Raw genomic sequence first — 19,904 nt, 5'->3', positions numbered from 1 at the left:
GCCCTGGGGGTGGAGCTCTCGGCAGAGGGAGGAAGATGCTGTACTTTGCATCTCTGTGCAAAGGAGCAGAGGCATGTGCAGAAGAAGGTAAGGTGCCATGGGCTGCTGCGGGGGGGGGGGGCAGCACCCCCTGAGGCATTTCAAGTTCAGAAGGAAGGGGGCCGCAATTTGCCTGGGTCTGGAGGAGCGGTTCAGGCACTCTCAAGGCTAAGGAGCTGTGGGGACCATGGGACTGGCGGTGTGGGAGCCCTGGGCCAGGGTTGCGGGAGAAGCCGTTCAAGGAAGGGTGGCGTTGAGAAATGGGCCAGATCAGATGGAACTGCAGAGGGTCTCTCTCTCCCCTCCCCACCGCATCTCAATGGAGGGCGTAGAGGCCGTTGGGCATTAACTCCGCTTCAGCCCTCCTCCTGCCTGAGTGACCGGGAGTGACTGCTGGGAAGAGTTTGGAAAGCAGCCCAATTTGAATAATTTATTACAGCAACAAAGATGTAGTTAATCTTAGGGTTTCCCTGTGCTCCAGGCTCTGGAATTGCAGTACGGTGACTGATGATGGAGGGGAGTCTGGTGCCAATCCTTTTGAAGACTCCCTCAAAGGATAGGACAAGAGGCTGGGCTTACGTTGACTTCCATCTGCTGCCTGAGAGCCCTTCTGGGGAGCAGCAGTTCTCCAAGGAGTTGATTTCCTCCATTGCTTTATTAAGCCTTGGTGATTTGAAGTGGTGCCTAAGGAACAGAGGCCAAACCTATGGAGAAAAAAACTAAATTTTAGCCAAAAATGGATGAGAAGGGACCAAGTTCTAGCATCTACAAAATCCAAACCCATCTCCAAATGTAATGGAACGTTCTTAATATATTTTGGGACTGCAAGAACTGCTCTAATACTTAACTGGAGGAATTTCAAAAACAGGGTTAGTAAGAGTAGATTTGAGTATCGTGGTTAAGAAAACTCCACAGGATGCAGGAACAGAATCAGCAACCTTTAATGAAAAATATCTCATGCTGGGCAACGCTAGCCTGGCAGCCAAGTTCAGGAACTTTGGAACGGTGCCCCAAGGTCTGAGCATGCACCTGCACCCTTGGAGTCCTGTTAATTTGACATTTTTATGACAGCGTTGAGCCAATACGAAAACTTTGGTTTGCTGATTATCTTTTGAACCAAAAAGGCCCGCCTGCTTCTCATTCCTGCTTCTGAAATGGACATAACTATGTATTTTTTGCTTAACAAAGGGTCAAAACCACTCCTGCTCGAACAGGAAGTTGGTGAGCAGGGATGTAAAACCAATTGGATTTATATTGTAAAGCAGGGGTTCCCAACCTGAGGTGATCGCACCCCCTGGGGGTGCGAGACGATATTCCAGGGGGTGCGAGAAAAGTCCAGGTAAATAATAGGATATTGGCTATATGTTGGCATTTTTATTTATTATGCAATGGATTGACTTTGTTTTCATTTTAGAGTTAAGTATCGTTATTTAGTGGCCGTCTCATATATAGCTGAAAAGATTCAATCCTACCATATATTTAACGCGTTCAGTAGTTCCTAAAGTCTAAATTTCAGGGGGTGCGAGGTTCGAGTGAAATTTCTTTAGGGGTGCGGGGCGAAAAAAAGGTTGGGAACCACTGTTGTAAAGGGTCTAGTAGACAATTCTGAAACAGCTTCAGAAATACAGCTCCAAGAGGAACATCTAATTATCGGAGCATAAAGAGACTTATGTAGAAGCAGCCTTTTGTGAACAGTAGGTTGCCTCAGCGAAGGTTGCAAAAAGTGTGTGTGTGTGTGTGTGTGTAGAGAACATCTCAGAAGTCAAGCTTCCCTGGCAAAACCTGTGTCCCCAACTTCAGGCCTACAGGCACAGATTCCTTTTTATTTAAAGGTTAAATTTTAATTAAAATTGGGAGGGGCTGAAATCTTTCCCCCACTTGCCCTTTGAACTTGCCCCCACTCACCCCTTCAGACCCAGGGCTCTGACCCCTGCACTGCCTCTGTTCCCACAGAGAAGTCGGGTGCTCTGCATCGATGGAAGAGAAGGAGACCAAGAGGGGGCAAAGGCAAAGGGCTTGCAGCAGTTACTTTGTGGGCGCTGCCTCCGGCAGTCTCTCCACCCTGGCAACCTTCCCCATTTACAAGACCATCTTCCGCCAGCAATTGCACGCCTTCTCCATCACTGAAGCAGTGTGCCAGCTGTACCACGAGGGCTTCTACCGAATCTATCGTGGCGTCTTTCCACCCCTCGTGGTCAAGACGCTGCAAGGAACGTTGATGTTTGGCACCTACCACAGCTTCTACGGCTTCCTCTCGACTCAGCCATTGGGGTCCGGCTCCCGGAGAGCCATAGCTGGGCTGTTTTCTGGCTTCTTAGAAGGCTTGGTTTTCTGTCCCTTCGAGAGGGTGCAGAATGTGCTCCAGGATGGGAGGAAGGTCCAGATGTTCCCCACCACACGTCACATCCTGACCACCTTCCATTCCTACCCTCTCGGGGAGAGCTTCAGCGTGGGCTTCTACCGAGGCCTCGGGCTGATCCTGATCCGCAACGGCCTGGGGACCTCCCTCTATTTTGCCTTGGAGGAGCCCCTCCGGAGCAGCTTCTCCACACAGAGCTTGCCTGTTGGAATCCCAGCCTTTCTATCAGGTAGCATTAGTGGCACGTTGGTGTCCCTGCTGCTCTACCCTCTTGGCATCCTCATTGCCAATGTGCAGTCCCAAGTGGGAAAGCAGGAAACCCTCGGCCTCTTGGCCACCATGACTCAGGTCTGGCAGGCCCGGGGAAGGAAAGCCCGGCTGCTGTACAGGGGCGGATCTCTCCTCATTCTCCGTTCAAGCCTCACCTGGGGACTCACAACTGCCATCTACCAGTTCCTGTCCAAGGTTACAAGCTAAGGACTGGTTGTGAAGGGCGGGCAGGAGGGAGCAACTGACAAACATGGTATAAGTGGAGAAAGTGACAACCAGAAGGAAAGGAGAATTGCCCCACACGCAGGCATGGGAACTGAATGGTATTGAAGCACAGAGCAAATTCAGACTTGGGGGATTTGGTTCAGTTGGAAACATTGTAGAAATCTGAAGGTTGCAAGCACATCTGGACCAAGTTGACTTCACTGGAGCTCCAGAAAACTGCTGGATCTCAATGGGCCCGCAGAAAACATCTTTTACTTTCCTGCAGGGCCTGGGGGCGGAGGGGGAGAAATCATGATTTCTGCTCTTACATGCATGTTGCAAGCCAGACATCACTGCAGAATTAAACCCCAATAAATATACTGGGGTGCATTATTTGTAACCCTAATGTCAATTTGTGAATGAATCTCAGGCTTAATTATTGGAACCATGTAATCAATTATATCAGCCAACTTTGTCTGGGAGCCTTTGGAGAAAGAGCATGTTTTGTTTTTAGTGAATAGTTAACATTTTTATAAACTCTTCAGCTGAGCTGAATTTTAGTGGCTTACATTAATTTGGATACTTTCATAAGTGTAGCTGTTAATAAGCTGGCCTATGTGTTACACCCACATATTCCAGTAACCACCGTCTCGATTGGAAGCCCACATACACACACCTTAACTTTTATTGGCATAGAAAACGAGCACAACTACCCGCCTTCCCACAATGCACTAGGAAATCGTCTGCAACCTGCGAGGAAGAATATAGAATAGACGTGCGCTGTCTTACCGCAACACCTTATTACTTTATTTAGTTTTAAATATGTAAATGTAAGTTCACATACCCATCACGAACGCGCTCCTCTTTTCAACCCAAAAAAGGCAGCCGACCGCCTGCCAAACCCGCAAGCTCGGTTCCGCCGCTGGGCGGTGCGCAAACCCGCATCTCCGGCCCGGGAAACGGACCTCGCCGGCCCGCCCACCTGCGAGGGGGCGGCGGCGCTTAGCAGGGCGGCGGTATGAAGGTGGCTGCTGCCCCTTCCCGTTTCTGGCGGGCCGAGGGCGCCTCTGAGCCCATGTGGAGGAGGAGGAGGAGGGGGAATCGGGCACCCTTAGAAGCCCAACGCAGGGCTCCGCCAACGCAGGGCCCTGGCTCGGCCGAAGGGAGGAAGGCCCGTTACTGAGAAGCTCATCCCAACAGCAGCGTTCTCACAGGAACGCAACGTTGCTTGCAACCTTCCGCAATCGTCCCTTCTTCCTACAGCTTCAGGGAAGCCGGCCTCGCGCTCCGCCATACGCTCAGATCTGCGCAGTCAGCCGGTCTCCCGCCGAGGCCCCGGGGAGACTCCCCGCCCCCCATCCCGTGCTCGCTCGGAGTCGGCGGCCGCGAATGGCCCCTGAATTACAGCTCCCATCATCCGCAGCGAGCCCCCTGCGAGAACGGAGACCGATGGGTTCTGGCGAGGGCGACGCCCTGGGCAGCCGTGGGGCTCGGGGGCAGCGGCGCGGTAGCCTCCCGCCGCGCCCTGCTGGTAACCCGGGGAGGCCTGGAGAAAAGGCGGGGCGGGGCGCGCACCCCGGGGGCAACGCAGGGTGCCACTGACCCTCAGGCGAAGGAAGCGGCAAGGCCGGCCGGGCATCGCTCAACGCTGGCCGGGGGCGAGTCGGCTGCCACGCCGCGGCGCCCTCCCCGCTCAGGAGGAAGAAACTACACTTCCCGAGATACCCCGCGGTCCGGCCCCAGATATAAAGGGACGCCCCGACACGCTGGCTCAGAGAGCGCGGAAGTCGGAGACGTCTTTGCAGGTGACTGGTGGGGCGGGCGGGCTCCCTTCCCTCCCTGGCCCCGCGGAGGGGCACTTTCTCCCGTGCCCTCGCTGGGCTTGGCGGGCTCTGAGGGGCGATCGGGTGGGCTACGTTAAACCGAGCGGCGCTTCCCGGACGAGCGTGGCTCGGCAGCGGGGCGTGTCGGAGCCTGGCTTGGGGCGAACGGGGCAGCGGCGCACCCCGGGCTTGCTCCCCCCCGGGGCCCTGGCTCTGCCACTCCGCCCTGCCTGCCGGTCTCCCCGGCCTGTCCTGCGGCTGCGGCCCCTTGTTCCAGGAAGTCCCGCGAGGCACCCTGTGGCTTTTTGCAGTTCTGAAAGTATCGACTTCGCTTCCTGCCTGGCCAAGATGTGCGACAAACCGGATCTTTCCGAGGTCGAGAAGTTCGATAAGAAGAAGCTGAAGAAAACGAATACGGAGGAGAAGAACACGCTGCCTTCCAAGGAGAGTACGTGCTTGGGGAGGGGCCTCCAGCCGCTGCAACCTGCGCCCAAACTCCGAGGGGGGGGGGAAGAGCCAGGCTTGGGGAGGCCAACTTTTGGGGACCCGCAACTTCCAAATCTTCAGGCAGTGCTTCCTCCTCAGCCTAGTTGAGCCCTGCCCAACCCTGCTACGTGGGAGTTGGGCAGCCCGTCTCGGAGGTCCAGGGCCTCGGGAGGCCTCTGCCCTTGCAGGCAGGGCCTGTCCTGCTGAGATGGGACCCTTTACCTGGAGTGGCTGAGGTGCTTCCTGTGGGGAAAAGGCCTTTTACAGAGTTTGTAATCTTGGGAGGGTGAGCTGCCTCCCAAGCAAGGATGGGTTCCTTCCTTGAGCAGCAACATCATTCGGGCTGGAGGACCAGAGCTTGAGGGCCCCACTACCAGAACCTGGGCCAGTGTGGGGGTCCTGTTGGGAGGCAGCAGAACCAAAGTGCAGTTGGTTGCCCAGCAGACCTTGCCGATAGGTTTAGGGTCTCCAGAAAATGCCTTCTCTTTCCCCCTCGACCCCGGCTAGAGACTAAGGGTGGGGGTCTGGAAGGCAGGCTCAGTGACTGAATGCTCAAGGTGCCTTTTCTCTCCTCAGCCATTGAACAAGAAAAAGAGGGTGCCAAGTCATCATAGACCAGCGGCATGAAGCTCTGATGTTTTTTGGGTTGTTTCTCTAAAACAACTTATGTATAAACTTGCATCTCACGAAATGCTGCAGCAACCCATTTGTGGCTGCTGCCTCTTTGAGCCTCCCCGCCCTCCCCTTTTCTGGGCTTGGCCATGCCTTCTTCCATCACAGAAGAAAAAATGATTCACGGGAAATTTCTGGGACTTACCCAGTGTGATTCTCAGAGTTTGCCTTTCTTGTCAGATGGAGCAATTTCATCAGTTAAATCCTAATTAGTAAAATTGTTTGCAATTGTTTTTGCAGCTTTACTTTGATTTCTGAAAAATGGAAAGAAAAATCTATTAAATTTTTTTAAAATGAGTTACCTCATGACCGTCTCTTGTGATTCCTCCCCAGAGCCCCCAAGTTTTGAAGGTATCTTGCTGAGGGTTTTTTTATATATCAGTTTGGCCCAGGCCTGTGCTGTGAGTTGAGAAAGAATGGCGCTTTTGAAGGGGGGGATGTTCTGTTTGCCGTGGGTGGGGCAGAAGGGTGGAAGAGTCTGGGACTCTTCCTGGCAGAGGCATCGTCTTTGAGGAAGTCAAAGGTCCACCTGAGGTATCAGGCCGAGACAAGTAGCCACTGGTCCAGGCTCAGGGCTTTGAGAAGGTAAAACTAAGTCTAAGCCAATCCTGACTAGAGAATGTAAGGTTAAAGAGACAGCCGGAGACCAGAGAGAAGTTTTAGAAACAGAGCTACTAGCCTGCAGCCTGACATGTGGGCCTCCAGAGGTGGCCTTTCATGTTGTGGCTGGCAGAAGATGTGCCTAGACTAGAGCAGGGGTCCTGGTATGTTGCAGAGCAGTGCAAGAAGGGCATCTTTGTAGCCAGGAGAAGATGATCAAGAAACGCTCGACGTAAGAGAGCTGTGGTCTTCGAAAGAGGCCTTGATTCTTAGGTATTCAGGTGGCAATTTACAGTGATGAAAGAAAAGTAGCAACCAGAAGGGAACAGTAATGATTGAGTGCCAACACAGCAGTGAAGTTTGGAGGCACCACTTCTGAGCTAACCACCCGTTTCTGGGCAGACACACTTGCTAATAGTGGAAGGATTTGCAGAGACGCCAAAAGCCTGAAGAAAGAGGAAGGGAGCAAAACCTGCAACTTCCCCTCTGCACTTTAGGCAAGAATGTTTTGGGTGTGCCTTCCTGGGGGGAGGGGGGGCAGCTTGAGGAAAGGCTACATGCACTGAAAGCTTCACCCAAGACAAGAGCACCTGCTGGAAAGCCCTGCAGCCTCTCAAGAAGGGGGCCCAGCTTGAGATAAGCAAAGCATCCAGCCATTTTCCTAAACTATGGTCACCCTGCAGATGGGTCAGAAGTCCTGGGGCGGAAGAATGTCTCTGGTCAGGCCTATTGTGTGTTGGTGCTCGTTCGTTCAAGGAGGAGGCAGGCATTAGCCAGCACTCGGCACAGCAGCTGGACGGCTGCCTGGGACACAGACGGGCATGCCTAAACCAAGATCCATGTTCTGACCAGACGTGTGTCCTGATTCAGTGTACAGGAAAAAGGGGATGGCAGTTCTCGGGAAGAGGCAAACTTGCCTGCTAGACTCCTCCATGGCCCCCTCCCAGCCTGGAACAGGCAATGGGGAAAATGAAGCCGCTCCCCTCCTTCCCTTCTTGAAGAGGGCAGAGCTGGCCCCCAGCTCCATTCTTCCAGCAGCCTTCAACCTGACCCGCCACAGAGGATCCTCAACCTCCACCTAAACAATCTTGTAACTGCTGAGGCCAGAGTGGTGGTAGAACCTTAGGGAGAAAAGCTACTGGATTTTCTGGTCTTTAATAATGCATTGGTTCATCCCAGGAACTCCAGACACTTTGGCGACCTCTTCAGCAGGAAGCCCCACTTCCACATCCTGGGTACAAACCGCCCATTTCCTCCTGCACCACTGCACCGATTCACTTATGCTGGGAGATCAGAATGATTCTCAGCAGGATCCGTTTCCTAGGAAAGACCACACTGCAGTTCAGTCTTGGAAGCTCAGCCAGCTGAAAGGGGTTTGAGATCAGCTGTTTCCACACAGCATGGAGCAGCATGGTCTGCATTGACTCCAGCTTGACCAGCACTTACTTTAAGGATGGACTGGGATACCTGGGAGGAACCCAGCCCATCTAATTAATTTAGGTCCATGGATTCAAAAAGCATGTGCCTTCAGGAACCATGCTGAACTGCTCCACAAGGCCCTCAGGTTTTGTTTGCTGTGGCCATTTGTGAAATGCAGGTGTGTGGAAGCCTTGGAACCCCCTGGCTGCAGCAGCCTGCTGACCCCATCCATCAGGATTCACCACTGGAATGCTCCAAAGTGCCCCTCTGCACGACAGGCCCAGCCCTGCCAGTAGCTGTTTGCTTTCCAGGTGTGTGCTTCAGCTAACAAAATGTGCGCCAGACTTGGGCAAGGCCTGCCTCCTTCCTGCTCGGCTCCCCAGTGGAAGGTCAGGAGTGGGAGGCAGGCCGCTCCCTGAATGCAGAACAAACCGATCCGACAGGTCCGGGCTAGCTCGATAAGCGGAGACGTCACCAGCTGGGACACACTGCCTTTTCCTGTGGTGCCAGCCAAGTGTTATGCTGAACGGCACGGGAGGCGGCCCCAGAGCAGAGCCAGCCTCGCTGCCCCTCTCTAGGCCGAATCCCGCCTCTTCCCCCTCGCAGACCGACTGGGAGGGAATTATCCGGCAGCCTCAGGCTTCGTTGTGTGCTCTGAACCGCCATTGTGAGGTGGAAAGCTGCAGACCCCCATTGCACTCATGTGCCGGGTCCCTCGCAGCCGCCGGCCTGAATTTCCTTCCGGGCAGAGCTGAGCCCGGCTGGAAGCCGCGGGGCTGCAGGGGAAGAAAGCCGCTGCCTCGGCTCAGTCTTCGCGCAACACGTTGCTCCGGGCCCCGCTCAAGGCAGGGGGAGCCGCTTGAAGGGAGGTGCATGGCACGTGCTTCTTTCACACCTGCCCTCGCGCCGCCGCCGCACCCCCCATTCCGCCGGCCGGGCAAAGTCGTGGCCGGCCCTTCCGGAAGCGGGTCGGAGCGTCCCTATCGTTGCCTGGATCCCTTCGCGCCAAGCAGAGAGGGCGCGACCGAGGGGCCGCCCTTTCACTGGAGCTGAAGCCGCCGGCGAAAGCTGCCGCGAGCGCATGCGCCCGGGAGATGCCAGGCTCCGGAGTCTGCCGCGGAGTTGCGGGCCGGAGCCCAAGCCGGCTGCGGGGCAAGTGCTCCGGGACGAGCCACAGCCTACGGGTGAGGAAGACGCCGGGTGGGGGCGGAGAAGCGCCTGCCGGACGGGAAGCGTCTTGAAGCCCCGCAGCTCCCGGCAGCTTTCTGCCGGTGGCTTAGGCTTCGTTGCCTACCCGCGGCTGCCGGGCAGAGATGCCCGGGAGAGCAGAGGGTGCCAAGGCACGGCGGCTGGGATTGGGCATCCCCGCCCGGGCTCTCTTCCCTGCGCTGCTCCCCTCCCCAGGCCCGGACACCACCCGGCCCGCGGCAGCAACTTAGCGGGGCGGGGGGAGTCGAGGAGGTTGGGCCCCGCAGGATTTGCGGGCAAGACGGAAAGGGCAGGGCGAAGCGGCCCCCGGCTTGGAGCTGCCATCGGCTCCTCAGCGACTGGCCTCCCGCGTGCAGGCGCTGCCGGGCTTCCAGATCAAATCCCGAGACCTGGCGGGAGCCCTTCCGCAGCCAGCCAGGTGGTTGGTGCCGGGCAGAGCTGCCGCCACCAGGCCAAGGCGCCTCTGACCTGCCGCCACCAGGCCAAGGCGCCTCTGACCTGCCAACCCACCCGCTGCGCCCGGGAAGGACTAACGCCAGCTGTGGGTTTGGCTCCTGGGAGTTGCCCCTGCGCCCACCCCCATGCCAGCCAGAAGCATTGGCTCCTCTTCTTCCACCCAGCCGCTGTCCCCAGAAAGGTGGGCTTCTGAGCCGGGAGACCTCCTGCGGGCCTCCTGCCAGGGAGCCGGCCTGGCATCTGCCTGCTAATCCTGTGCTCTGCTCATTTCCAAGCTTGCTGCTGCCAGAGCCACCAGGAGCGGGAAGTCCTCCTCCTGGGTGACGGGGGTGACGGCAAGAGCTCCCTCATGAACCGCCATGTCACCCACAAGTTTGACTCCCAGGCCTTCCACACCATCGGGGTGGAGTTCCTCAACCAGGACCTGGAAGTGGACGGATGCCTCGTGACTCTCCAGATCTGGGACACGGCGGGACAGGAGCGCTTCAAGAGCTTGTGGACCCCCTTCTACCGCGGTGCGGATTGTTGCCTCTTGACCTTCCGCGTTGATGACCGGCAGAGCTTTGAGAACCTGGGCCACTGGCAGAAGGAGTTTGCCTGCTACGCCAATGTCAAGGATCCAGAGCACTGTAGTGCTGGGAAACAAGGTGGACAAGGCGGAGAGGCAGGTGGCAGCAGAGGAGGCCCGGGCATGGTGCCTGGCACATGGCAACTACTCTTACCTGGAGACATGTGCCAAGGATGACACGAATGTGGCGGTGGCTTTTGAGGAAGCAGTGAGGCAGGTGCTGGCCTCGGAAGAGCAGCTGGAGCACTGCGTCCTGGGCCGCACGGTCGATCTGCACCGCAATGCCAAGCCAGGCTCTTTGTGTTGCTGACAGGTGCCAGACGAGAACTGGCTGCTGTTTACAGAGGGAGGGAGGGGAGGGTCCTCAGCTTTTCTCTTTGGCCCACTGAGGCCTTCACTGGTTGAACTGCCCTAGAGTAGCACCTCAGCCTCCTGCTCATGCAGCGTGGGATTGGGCTCTTGTGGAGGGCACTTCCGGTTCCCTCTCCTGCCCCCCTGCCCCATGGGTTGTAGAGACATGGGTCCAGGGTCCTTTGTCTGTCCCAGACAAAGCAGGGCCAGGGGGAGCAAGAATTGCTGGAGCTGTTGCACAGTCAACTGGTGGCAGGCAGGCTGAGTCATGTGGGACTTTCTGGTCAAGGTGCATTGTGCTGATGGTGGGGGGAGGGGTTTCCAATGGGTGGGAGAGCTGAGCAGAATCAGCCCATCTATGGCTACTGTTAGTGCCAAGCAACAAGAGACCTCTGGGTTATCTCTTCCCCCTTTTCTGCCTTTGCTCCTGTTGCTTTCCCTGGTGCCTCACCTGGAAGTGGGGGATAAGCCTCACTGTTTGAAGAAGCAGGTGGCTGGGAGCTGAATCTGGGGGCACAGACTGTTAACTTGGCTAGTGTATATCTTGGTGTGGTGTGCGTAAGCTCAATGAATCCAAAAGGTGGCCCATGATTATGGCCATGTTGTATCTCTGATTAGAGCAAAGGTCAATGCCATTCCCTCCATTCTGCTTTGGGGCAGAAAACTGGCCAAATTCTGCATCACCACCAGTTGCACCATTCTTGGGGAAGTTCTTAGCTCTCCAAAGTTGCAGGTGCCTGGCCTCTGGCAAGGGAGGCTGGGTCCCTCAGAAGTACACTTTCCGTGCTGAACAAATGCCTCCCCTCAGGCTGCTCTGGAAATGAGCACCTCCCACCGCCTAGAAAAACAGCGGTATAGGAAAAAGACGAGCTGCTCCTTTTGGCCAAAGAACTAAGCCCATGAGAGCACCTGCTGACACCTAGCCTGGCTGGTCATTCATGTTCACGGTCACAGGCATCCTGCACGCCACATTCTGACCATTTCCCCACTGTCTTTGGGGTTCAGCAGAGGTGGCTTCAGGAATGGGGCAGTTATAGGTGGGGCAGAAGCCTTGAATTAATTTTGTGCATAGACCCATGTTAAGAGAAGCCCCAACCCAACTGCATTGGTTGGGGGTGTTCCAAGTGGGGGTGGTGGTAATAGAGGTGGTAGCTTTTCTGGTGACTGAATGAAGGAGGGAAAACTGCCAAGTGCATGAAAAGAGTGATGTGTAGCCATGCCTCCCAAGTGTGTTCTTTGCATCTTTTGCAACAAGATTAAGACACTTAAGGTAGAGTCCAAATGCAGTAACTTTTTCATTCGTTTCAAAGGAAAATTTACTCCTAGTGTTACAAGCATGATTATTTTTTTCAAAGCTGTTTCCAGAGAGTCGTATCAGTCTGTTGCAGCCAAACCAAGCCAGTAGCACTAATAAAGATGGCAAGTTCATTATCCCAAAAGAGCCTGCTTTGCCCAAACCATCGCACACCTTGCCTTCCTGCACATCTCACCCTACCCGCTGATGAAGACACTTGATCTGAAAAAAGTGGGCTCTGATTCCTAAAACTTATGGTGCTAAATTGGCTGCCTGCATGGCATCCCAAGGCACCCTGGTCCCTCTTCTCCTTACCAGGCACCCTCTTCAAAAGCCTGCAAGAAAGCTGGTATTGTTCACATTTTGTCCTTGTTGTCTCAACAGCAGTTCTTCCACTTTTCTCCCTGATCATCTCTATGTCCAGGAGTCATGAGTCAGCAGTGTAAGAAAGCAACAGAGAAATGTATTTTGGACAGCAAAAGGTGATTATATCCACACGACTCCAGTTTTCATGCTGTTTTGCCCATTAGTGGAGATGTTATGTTCAAAGCACGTAACTAGTCCCTCAGAATTTGTCAGCAGTTACAGGTCTCCTTCCTCCTTATGGAGACTTGGGAACATGAAAGCCAACTAAAGGAAGGAGGGAAATTCTGACCCACTTTACAGAGGGGCTCAACCAATTATGTTAAGCAAGCCCTTAAGAGACTGAACGATCCATCTAACCAGATCAAGAGATAAATCAATTCCCAGAGAATGCCTGTTAAAAGCAACTTTACCAGCAAAAGTGGGTGAACTCGCCAACCTCCAAAGATTTCAGGCCATTTCAGAATGTCTCCACAAATACAATGTGTTTTTAACGTACTGTGTTTGTTAATTGCAAAAGAAGGAGCTTTGTTTGTGGGTCATTCCTAGTCCTGAGCTAATCTGAACACCCACCAGTTCTGCAAGCAGGGAAGGGCTGGCACAAGGGGCTCTGTGCCGTGCCCGGGAGAGGCCCCAGCATTCTTGGAAGAGTGGGTGGGAGTATGGAACAGCCATCTGGCCACACTGGGAGAGGCAAGGGCCACCCTTCTTTTCCCCAGAAAGCCTGCAGAGCCAAGAGGTTGAGTGAGGCAGCATCCAGTGGAGCCTGAGAGTAATCACCCCTCCGTGCTGCTTTGGAAGAGAAAACCCTCCCACCCCCACATATGTTTTATCACAGGAGATGTCATCGGGTGGGCAAGTGGTTGGATAGATTAGATGGGTAGACAGACAGATAGACAGAGGTTGCCCCATACCCTCCAACACAGAGGCCGAGCATGTTGCCAAGGATTTCCATGCCAGCATTGGCTCAATAGCCAGCAAAATCCAATATCCCACCATTTTGGGACTCCTGAAATTTGCAAGGCTGGCTTCAATTTCTGCAGCACAAACTCTCCTCGTGGTGCGTTTTTATCAATCAAGGAAGAGGAATCCAGGCAGTAAAACCTGATCTTTGCTGTCAAAGCTGTGGGGATCACAAACACCGTCAGCCTGTAGCGCCTTGATGGCCTTCTGAAAGCCATGCCAAGGAGGGCCAGGCATCCAAGCCCCGCTGAGAGGCCTGAGCCCTGCCCCAGCCTCCCTGGCAGGAAGAGGGAGAAGAGCAGCCAAGGAGGCTCTCTTGGGGCAAGGTGGGAAAGCAGCCAGACAGGAAGAGAGCAGAGAGTTCTTCAGAACAGTCGTAACTTTTATTCCTTGAATATTACAAAATACACCTTGCAAGGTAAGTCTCAAAAAACAAATTTGTCATGCTTTGTTAAAAAAATGAATTTCAAAAGGAGAAAGAAACAACTTAGCTTATTAGCTGGTTCCCCAGTGTTTATACCGAGGGATTTTGGAGGGCTCAAGTCCCAGTTATATGCATTTCTATCAACGTGAAATATCAGGTATAGACAACTTCATTTGCCCCCAGTATTCGCTTCTGTTTTCCAGGTGGGCTCTGTTCACATGTGCATCCAGAGTGGGTTTCAGCTGCCTGGGCCAAGCCTGCTCAGCAGGGCTGCCCTGATTGTTAGCCGTCCAGGGAATTGGCCCCCTGCTTGGCCATCTCTTCCCCCCCCCTTCCTGACACAGACCCCCCCAAGGCTGGAGCCCAGCGCTGGCTGAGCCTGGTCGGCCAGGGAGCTCCCAGCTGGGGCTTTGCTTCCGTGGACAAAAAGCCCCTCTTCGGGGAGGGCTTCAATGACACTTCCCGTCCATCCCTTCTTTCCGCTTGATTTAATTGTGTGAAGTTCAGGGACGCTCCTTTCCCAGAGAGTCCAAAGCCATTTTGTTTTGTGGAAATTGTGTCCAGAATGTTCAGTGCATTTCTCTTCTTTTACCCGTCTCTTTAGACAAGTAACCAAGACAGGAGACTCCATATAACTGGGGGGGTTTACAGTTTGCCAGAAATTGGAAAGAGTAATTATAAGGACAGGAATACAGGTTATATTCTGCAAATGATCCCTAATGAAGCACACACATGAGAGAAGCAGCAGTCACTGGGAGGCAAGAGCACCAGGAGGACGGTCGCAGGCTGGGTTCCACAGCTAGTGGCAAGAGGGAAAGCACATGGCCCAGGGTTACGATCCCCTCCTCTAACGAAGGAGCTCCTAGCATTAGACATGGAAGCTTTGGTTATGGGTGCTCCTAAGGCTGACCTCTGCCCGGCTGGTGTGGCCCAAGGAAGCTGGAGCCCATGAGCCCTGGCTTGACCTGCTCCTCAAAGGATGGGGAGGGGGGCCCCTTCCCCAGGTTCCTCGGGGCTCCGGGCAAGGTCACCTCTCAACAAGGCAGCGGCTCAGTGCTCTCTTCCTGGGAAGATCCTGGCTCTAAGCCCTCTTGCCCAGGAGACAGGGAGGGAGGTTGGCCTCGGGGCACCTTTGGTTCTCTGCCACCTCTGGTGCCACCCTGGGAGAAAGCTGGTGAACTATAGCCTAGCCGGCTCTTCTCTATCTCAGGGCGGCTCAGCTGGCTGACCAGACCCCCTGGGCTTCCTTTGGAGCAGGCAGCTCTCCCCCTCCGGGTGTGAGGCCAAGAGCCCCTGTCAGGTGGTCCTGGAGGAGCCCAGAGAGCTACAGGGAGATGAGAGCATGAAGCGCTGGAGCTGCGGTGCTGAAGAGACTCCTCCATCCTTGGGATATGGCCTCTGCTTCATTGGCCCAAGGGGGAAGGGCAGTCAGGTGGTATTAAAGGAGGAGGAGGAAGAAGAGGAAGCCAGGTGCAGCGTGACTGCCTGGTTGGGTTAAAGCCTGGTAGTTAGAGGAGGAAGAGCATCTGGCGAAGGTAATGGCGCTCTCTCTTGCTCACGCTTAGAACTTTGTGCCTCTTCCCATCAGTCTGAGGACTGCAAAGTTGTAGGTGGCCGCAATGATGAAGGTGAGCTGGAGGGCAGAAAATGGGAAGACGGAGGTGAGATCAAAAGGCCCTGGGAAAGATGCCTCCCTTCCCAAGCTCCCCTCGTGGCCCCAAGCATTTCGGGCTTCTTCTGCACTGGCCTAGAGGTCTCCAGCCCCATCCGCACCCTTCCCTGGCAGAAGATGTGGCAACAGCCCCAGGTGTGACTGTGCATTGAAGCTCCTCTCAGTGTTGCTGCCCTGCTGTCCAGGTTGCTGTTTTGGACGTTTGGGCCGAAAGCAATTGCAACACTCCTGCCTCCTCCCTAACCCTCATCCTTGAATCAAAGGGAAAAGGCTGAGGGGACCCTTGGCTAGACTTACCAGGGCCACAAGAGTAACAGCAGCCCCCACGAATGCGGCAATGAAGAGATGAAAGGTCATCTGGAACTATAAACACAGAGAGGTCTCAGCCCCGATCCCTGGAGGATGGGGGATCAAGGAGGACTGAACCCAGAGGTCAAAGGTCCAAAGGAGGCAGCACTTTTCTCTAGGTGGTCAACCAACTGCTGGACAAAAGGGGCCTTCGCTGATCTAGCAAGGCCACTCTTAGAGATAGCAGGTGGATTATCTTACCTGTCAGGCTGAATATTCAAAGTTGCAGGTGGGATCTTCTTTTCTCGTCCACATGTAAGAGGGTCACCTCCAAAATAATGCCCAGATGGCACCTTACATCCATTTTGCCCATCATATAAATAATATGGATTGTTGCAAGAACCAATCTGGGTCGGTCAGTGGGACCAGGACTTTTGGACTCGTGCAGGAGCCCATCTTCAAAGAGTGTGGATTTTCTTCACAAGGATGGTTTTTACTAAAAGGCAGCACCTGCCTGAACTACTAAGATGTGTTTGGTGACAGCTCAGTTTTTTAACAACCTGCTGATTGTCTTGAACACAATGGATTATCTGCAAACAGCAGATTGCCAGTTACTGAATTACAAGTTAGTAATAGTTTGGTTTTGATTACTGAGTTATCAAAGAAGAGGTTGAGGAGGGGAAATGAACAACATGGGGGTCCCAGTGGATCTTTGTAACCCAAGATTGGCCAGTGATGAACTCTCTGATACAAAGATGTCAGGAGTCACCACATTGCGGTTTTCTGTCAGAATCACATCAGTCTGTAAGCACTGTTGGCCTCTACTCCCTTTCAACCGTCAGCTGCTGCACCTAAATTTATCTTCTTCCTTCTCTGACCCCAGAGGTGAAGTTTCCCCGACTCTGCTGGCTTTCCAGAAGAGTGTGAAGACCTGGCTCGGACAACTGGCATGGGATCCAAGAGTGAGACCCAACCCTGGGCGATGGGGGGCCTGGGGGTCTTTTAAACAGGGCTTATGTTTGTACAGATTTTTAGGTGGACTTGGGTTGTGGTTTTTTTACTTCTACGCCACCCAAAGGCACTTAGACAATGAGATATGTATGTATGTATGTATGTATGTATGTACCCTGTTTCTCCAACAATATGGCCTCCCCCAATAGGAAGTCCCAGCATGTTTTATAGGCATGAAATGAAATTAAGCCCCTCCCCCAAATTAAGGCCTATATTAAAACATGTGAAATGGGGGGAATGGTGGGGGCTTGCCGTTAGGAAGTACTTTTGTTGCACACCTGGATATGGTGCTGCCTGCGTTGACCCTGATACGAAGTGCCCCACCAACGCCGAGGTCAACATCCAAGCCGTTGCTGCCCGCCCACCCAAAGATGCAAGGGGGAATTAAGTCACCCCTGAAAAGACAGCCTAGCCATTTTTTCGGGCTCAAAAAAAATAAGACCCGGCCTTATTATATGAGAAACACGGTATGTATGTATGTATGTATGTGTGTGTGTGTGTATATGTATGTATATATATGTGTGTATATATATATATATATATATATATATATATATATATATATATATATATATAAATAATGTGTGTGTGTTTTCTTAAGTTTTCATGGTATTACATGTATGGCATTCAGCTTTGTTCGGGTATTTTCCCACGTCCATAGTAGTGGTGCTTTTAAAGTTGTAGCAACGCGTTTCAGCAGAATCTCATCTGCCAATACAAAAGCCTGATGATGGCAGATGAGATTCTGCTGAAACGGCACCACTACTATGACGTGGGAAAATACCCTAACAAAGCTGAATGCCAGGTTATATATTCTGCAAATGATCCCTAATGAAGCACACACATGAGAGAAGCAGCAGTCACTGGGAGGCAAGAGCACCAGGAGGACGGTCGCAGGCTGGGTTCCACAGCTAGTGGCAAGAGGGAAAGCACATGGCCCAGGGTTACGATCCTCCTCTAACGAAGGAGCTCCTAGCATTAGACATGGAAGCTTTGGTTATGGGTGCTCCTAAGGCTGACCTCTGCCCGGCTGGTGTGGCCCAAGGAAGCTGGAGCCCATGAGCCCTGGCTTGACCTGCTCCTCAAAGGATGGGGAGGGGGCCCCTTCCCCAGGTTCCTCGGGGCTCCGGGCAAGGTCACCTCTCAACAAGGCAGCGGCTCAGTGCTCTCTTCCTGGGAAGATCCTGGCTCTAAGCCCTCTTGCCCAGGAGACAGGGAGGAGGTTGGCCTCGGGGCACCTTTGGTTCTCTGCCACCTCTGGTGCCACCCTGGGAGAAAGCTGGTGAACTATAGCCTAGCCGGCTCTTCTCTATCTCAGGGCGGCTCAGCTGGCTGACCAGACCCCCTGGGCTTCCTTTGGAGCAGGCAGCTCTCCCCCTCCGGGTGTGAGGCCAAGAGCCCCTGTCAGGTGGTCCTGGAGGAGCCCAGAGAGCTACAGGGAGATGAGAGCATGAAGCGCTGGAGCTGCGGTGCTGAAGAGACTCCTCCATCCTTGGGATATGGCCTCTGCTTCATTGGCCCAAGGGGGAAGGGCAGTCAGGTGGTATTAAAGGAGGAGGAGGAAGAAGAGGAAGCCAGGTGCAGCGTGACTGCCTGGTTGGGTTAAAGCCTGGTAGTTAGAGGAGGAAGAGCATCTGGCGAAGGTAATGGCGCTCTCTCTTGCTCACGCTTAGAACTTTGTGCCTCTTCCCATCAGTCTGAGGACTGCAAAGTTGTAGGTGGCCGCAATGATGAAGGTGAGCTGGAGGGCAGAAAATGGGAAGACGGAGGTGAGATCAAAAGGCCCTGGGAAAGATGCCTCCCTTCCCAAGCTCCCCTCGTGGCCCCAAGCATTTCGGGCTTCTTCTGCACTGGCCTAGAGGTCTCCAGCCCCATCCGCACCCTTCCCTGGCAGAAGATGTGGCAACAGCCCCAGGTGTGACTGTGCATTGAAGCTCCTCTCAGTGTTGCTGCCCTGCTGTCCAGGTTGCTGTTTTGGACGTTTGGGCCGAAAGCAATTGCAACACTCCTGCCTCCTCCCTAACCCTCATCCTTGAATCAAAGGGAAAAGGCTGAGGGGACCCTTGGCTAGACTTACCAGGGCCACAAGAGTAACAGCAGCCCCCACGAATGCGGCAATGAAGAGATGAAAGGTCATCTGGAACTATAAACACAGAGAGGTCTCAGCCCCGATCCCTGGAGGATGGGGGATCAAGGAGGACTGAACCCAGAGGTCAAAGGTCCAAAGGAGGCAGCACTTTTCTCTAGGTGGTCAACCAACTGCTGGACAAAAGGGGCCTTCGCTGATCTAGCAAGGCCACTCTTAGAGATAGCAGGTGGATTATCTTACCTGTCAGGCTGAATATTCAAAGTTGCAGGTGGGATCTTCTTTTCTCGTCCACATGTAAGAGGGTCACCTCCAAAATAATGCCCAGATGGCACCTTACATCCATTTTGCCCATCATATAAATAATATGGATTGTTGCAAGAACCAATCTGGGTCGGTCAGTGGGACCAGGACTTTTGGACTCGTGCAGGAGCCCATCTTCAAAGAGTGTGGATTTTCTTCACAAGGATGGTTTTTACTAAAAGGCAGCACCTGCCTGAACTACTAAGATGTGTTTGGTGACAGCTCAGTTTTTTAACAACCTGCTGATTGTCTTGAACACAATGGATTATCTGCAAACAGCAGATTGCCAGTTACTGAATTACAAGTTAGTAATAGTTTGGTTTTGATTACTGAGTTATCAAAGAAGAGGTTGAGGAGGGGAAATGAACAACATGGGGGTCCCAGTGGATCTTTGTAACCCAAGATTGGCCAGTGATGAACTCTCTGATACAAAGATGTCAGGAGTCACCACATTGCGGTTTTCTGTCAGAATCACATCAGTCTGTAAGCACTGTTGGCCTCTACTCCCTTTCAACCGTCAGCTGCTGCACCTAAATTTATCTTCTTCCTTCTCTGACCCCAGAGGTGAAGTTTCCCCCGACTCTGCTGGCTTTCCAGAAGAGTGTGAAGACCTGGCTCGGACAACTGGCATGGGATCCAAGAGTGAGACCCAACCCTGGGCGATGGGGGGGCCTGGGGGTCTTTTAAACAGGGCTTATGTTTGTACAGATTTTTAGGTGGACTTGGGTTGTGGTTTTTTTACTTCTACGCCACCCAAAGGCACTTAGACAATGAGATATGTATGTATGTATGTATGTATGTATGTATGTACCCTGTTTCTCCAACAATATGGCCTCCCCCAATAGGAAGTCCCAGCATGTTTTATAGGCATGAAATGAAATTAAGCCCCTCCCCCCAAATTAAGGCCTATATTAAAACATGTGAAATGGGGGGGAATGGTGGGGGGGGCTTGCCGTTAGGAAGTACTTTTGTTGCACACCTGGATATGGTGCTGCCTGCGTTGACCCTGATACGAAGTGCCCCACCAACGCCGAGGTCAACATC

The 19,904-nt window shown here is 53.5% G+C and overlaps 4 protein-coding genes and 1 long non-coding RNA gene across 7 annotated transcripts in view; 3 read left to right on the top strand and 2 right to left on the bottom strand.

Annotated features, from left to right (window-relative positions):
- On the top strand, positions 1 to 3,427 carry SLC25A53 (solute carrier family 25 member 53). 2 transcript variants are annotated; one of them, XM_026684342.2, is made up of 2 exons: positions 1 to 87; positions 1,993 to 3,427. In XM_026684342.2, the coding sequence occupies exons 1-2, from the start codon at positions 74 to 76 to the stop codon at positions 2,873 to 2,875; spliced, it is 897 nt and encodes a 298-aa protein (XP_026540127.1). In that variant the 5' UTR covers positions 1 to 73; the 3' UTR covers positions 2,876 to 3,427. The 2 variants fall into 2 exon arrangements, with proteins under 2 accessions (XP_026540127.1, XP_087828459.1); XM_087972333.1 differs by lacking the exon at positions 1 to 87 and adding an exon at positions 741 to 908.
- A 1,223-nt stretch (positions 3,428 to 4,650) lies between these two features.
- On the top strand, positions 4,651 to 6,159 carry LOC113423096 (thymosin beta-15A homolog). Its single transcript, XM_026684343.2, has 2 exons — positions 4,651 to 5,143; positions 5,758 to 6,159. Exons 1-2 carry the CDS (start codon positions 5,044 to 5,046, stop codon positions 5,793 to 5,795), a joined length of 138 nt encoding a protein of 45 aa, XP_026540128.1. The 5' UTR covers positions 4,651 to 5,043; the 3' UTR covers positions 5,796 to 6,159.
- A 2,229-nt stretch (positions 6,160 to 8,388) lies between these two features.
- Positions 8,389 to 11,870, top strand: RAB9B (RAB9B, member RAS oncogene family). The gene is given in 3 exon segments (XM_026684313.2): positions 8,389 to 9,056; positions 9,813 to 10,161; positions 10,163 to 11,870. Coding segments are annotated over 3 exon segments (705 nt in total). The 5' UTR covers positions 8,389 to 8,953; the 3' UTR covers positions 10,416 to 11,870.
- A 1,567-nt stretch (positions 11,871 to 13,437) lies between these two features.
- Positions 13,438 to 16,352, bottom strand: LOC148129785 (uncharacterized). Its single transcript, XR_015750744.1, has 2 exons — positions 15,470 to 16,352; positions 13,438 to 15,133 (listed from the first exon to the last, which is right to left on the bottom strand). It is a non-coding gene; the product is annotated as an uncharacterized LOC148129785 (long non-coding RNA).
- Positions 16,353 to 17,351: 999 nt separating this feature from the next.
- The window catches only part of PLP1 (proteolipid protein 1), a 14,112-nt gene continuing 11,559 nt past the window's right edge, over positions 17,352 to 19,904 (bottom strand). For both annotated transcript variants that reach the window (XM_026684298.2, XM_026684299.2), the window contains exons 6-7: positions 18,549 to 18,614; positions 17,352 to 18,212 (exon numbers count right to left, since the gene is read on the bottom strand). In XM_026684298.2, coding sequence (XP_026540083.1) covers positions 18,141 to 18,212; positions 18,549 to 18,614 — 138 coding nt within the window. In that variant the 3' untranslated portion in view covers positions 17,352 to 18,140. The remainder of the gene's footprint in view (positions 18,213 to 18,548; positions 18,615 to 19,904) is intronic.

Source organism: Notechis scutatus, chromosome 10 (genome assembly GCF_049901735.1).
Source record: "Notechis scutatus isolate UNSWTSFEM ecotype Mainland chromosome 10, rNotScu1.2, whole genome shotgun sequence".
Classification (NCBI taxonomy): domain Eukaryota; kingdom Metazoa; phylum Chordata; class Lepidosauria; order Squamata; family Elapidae; genus Notechis; species Notechis scutatus.
Note: the sequence above shows the minus strand (reverse complement) of the source record. Positions and strands in the feature narration are given on the sequence as shown.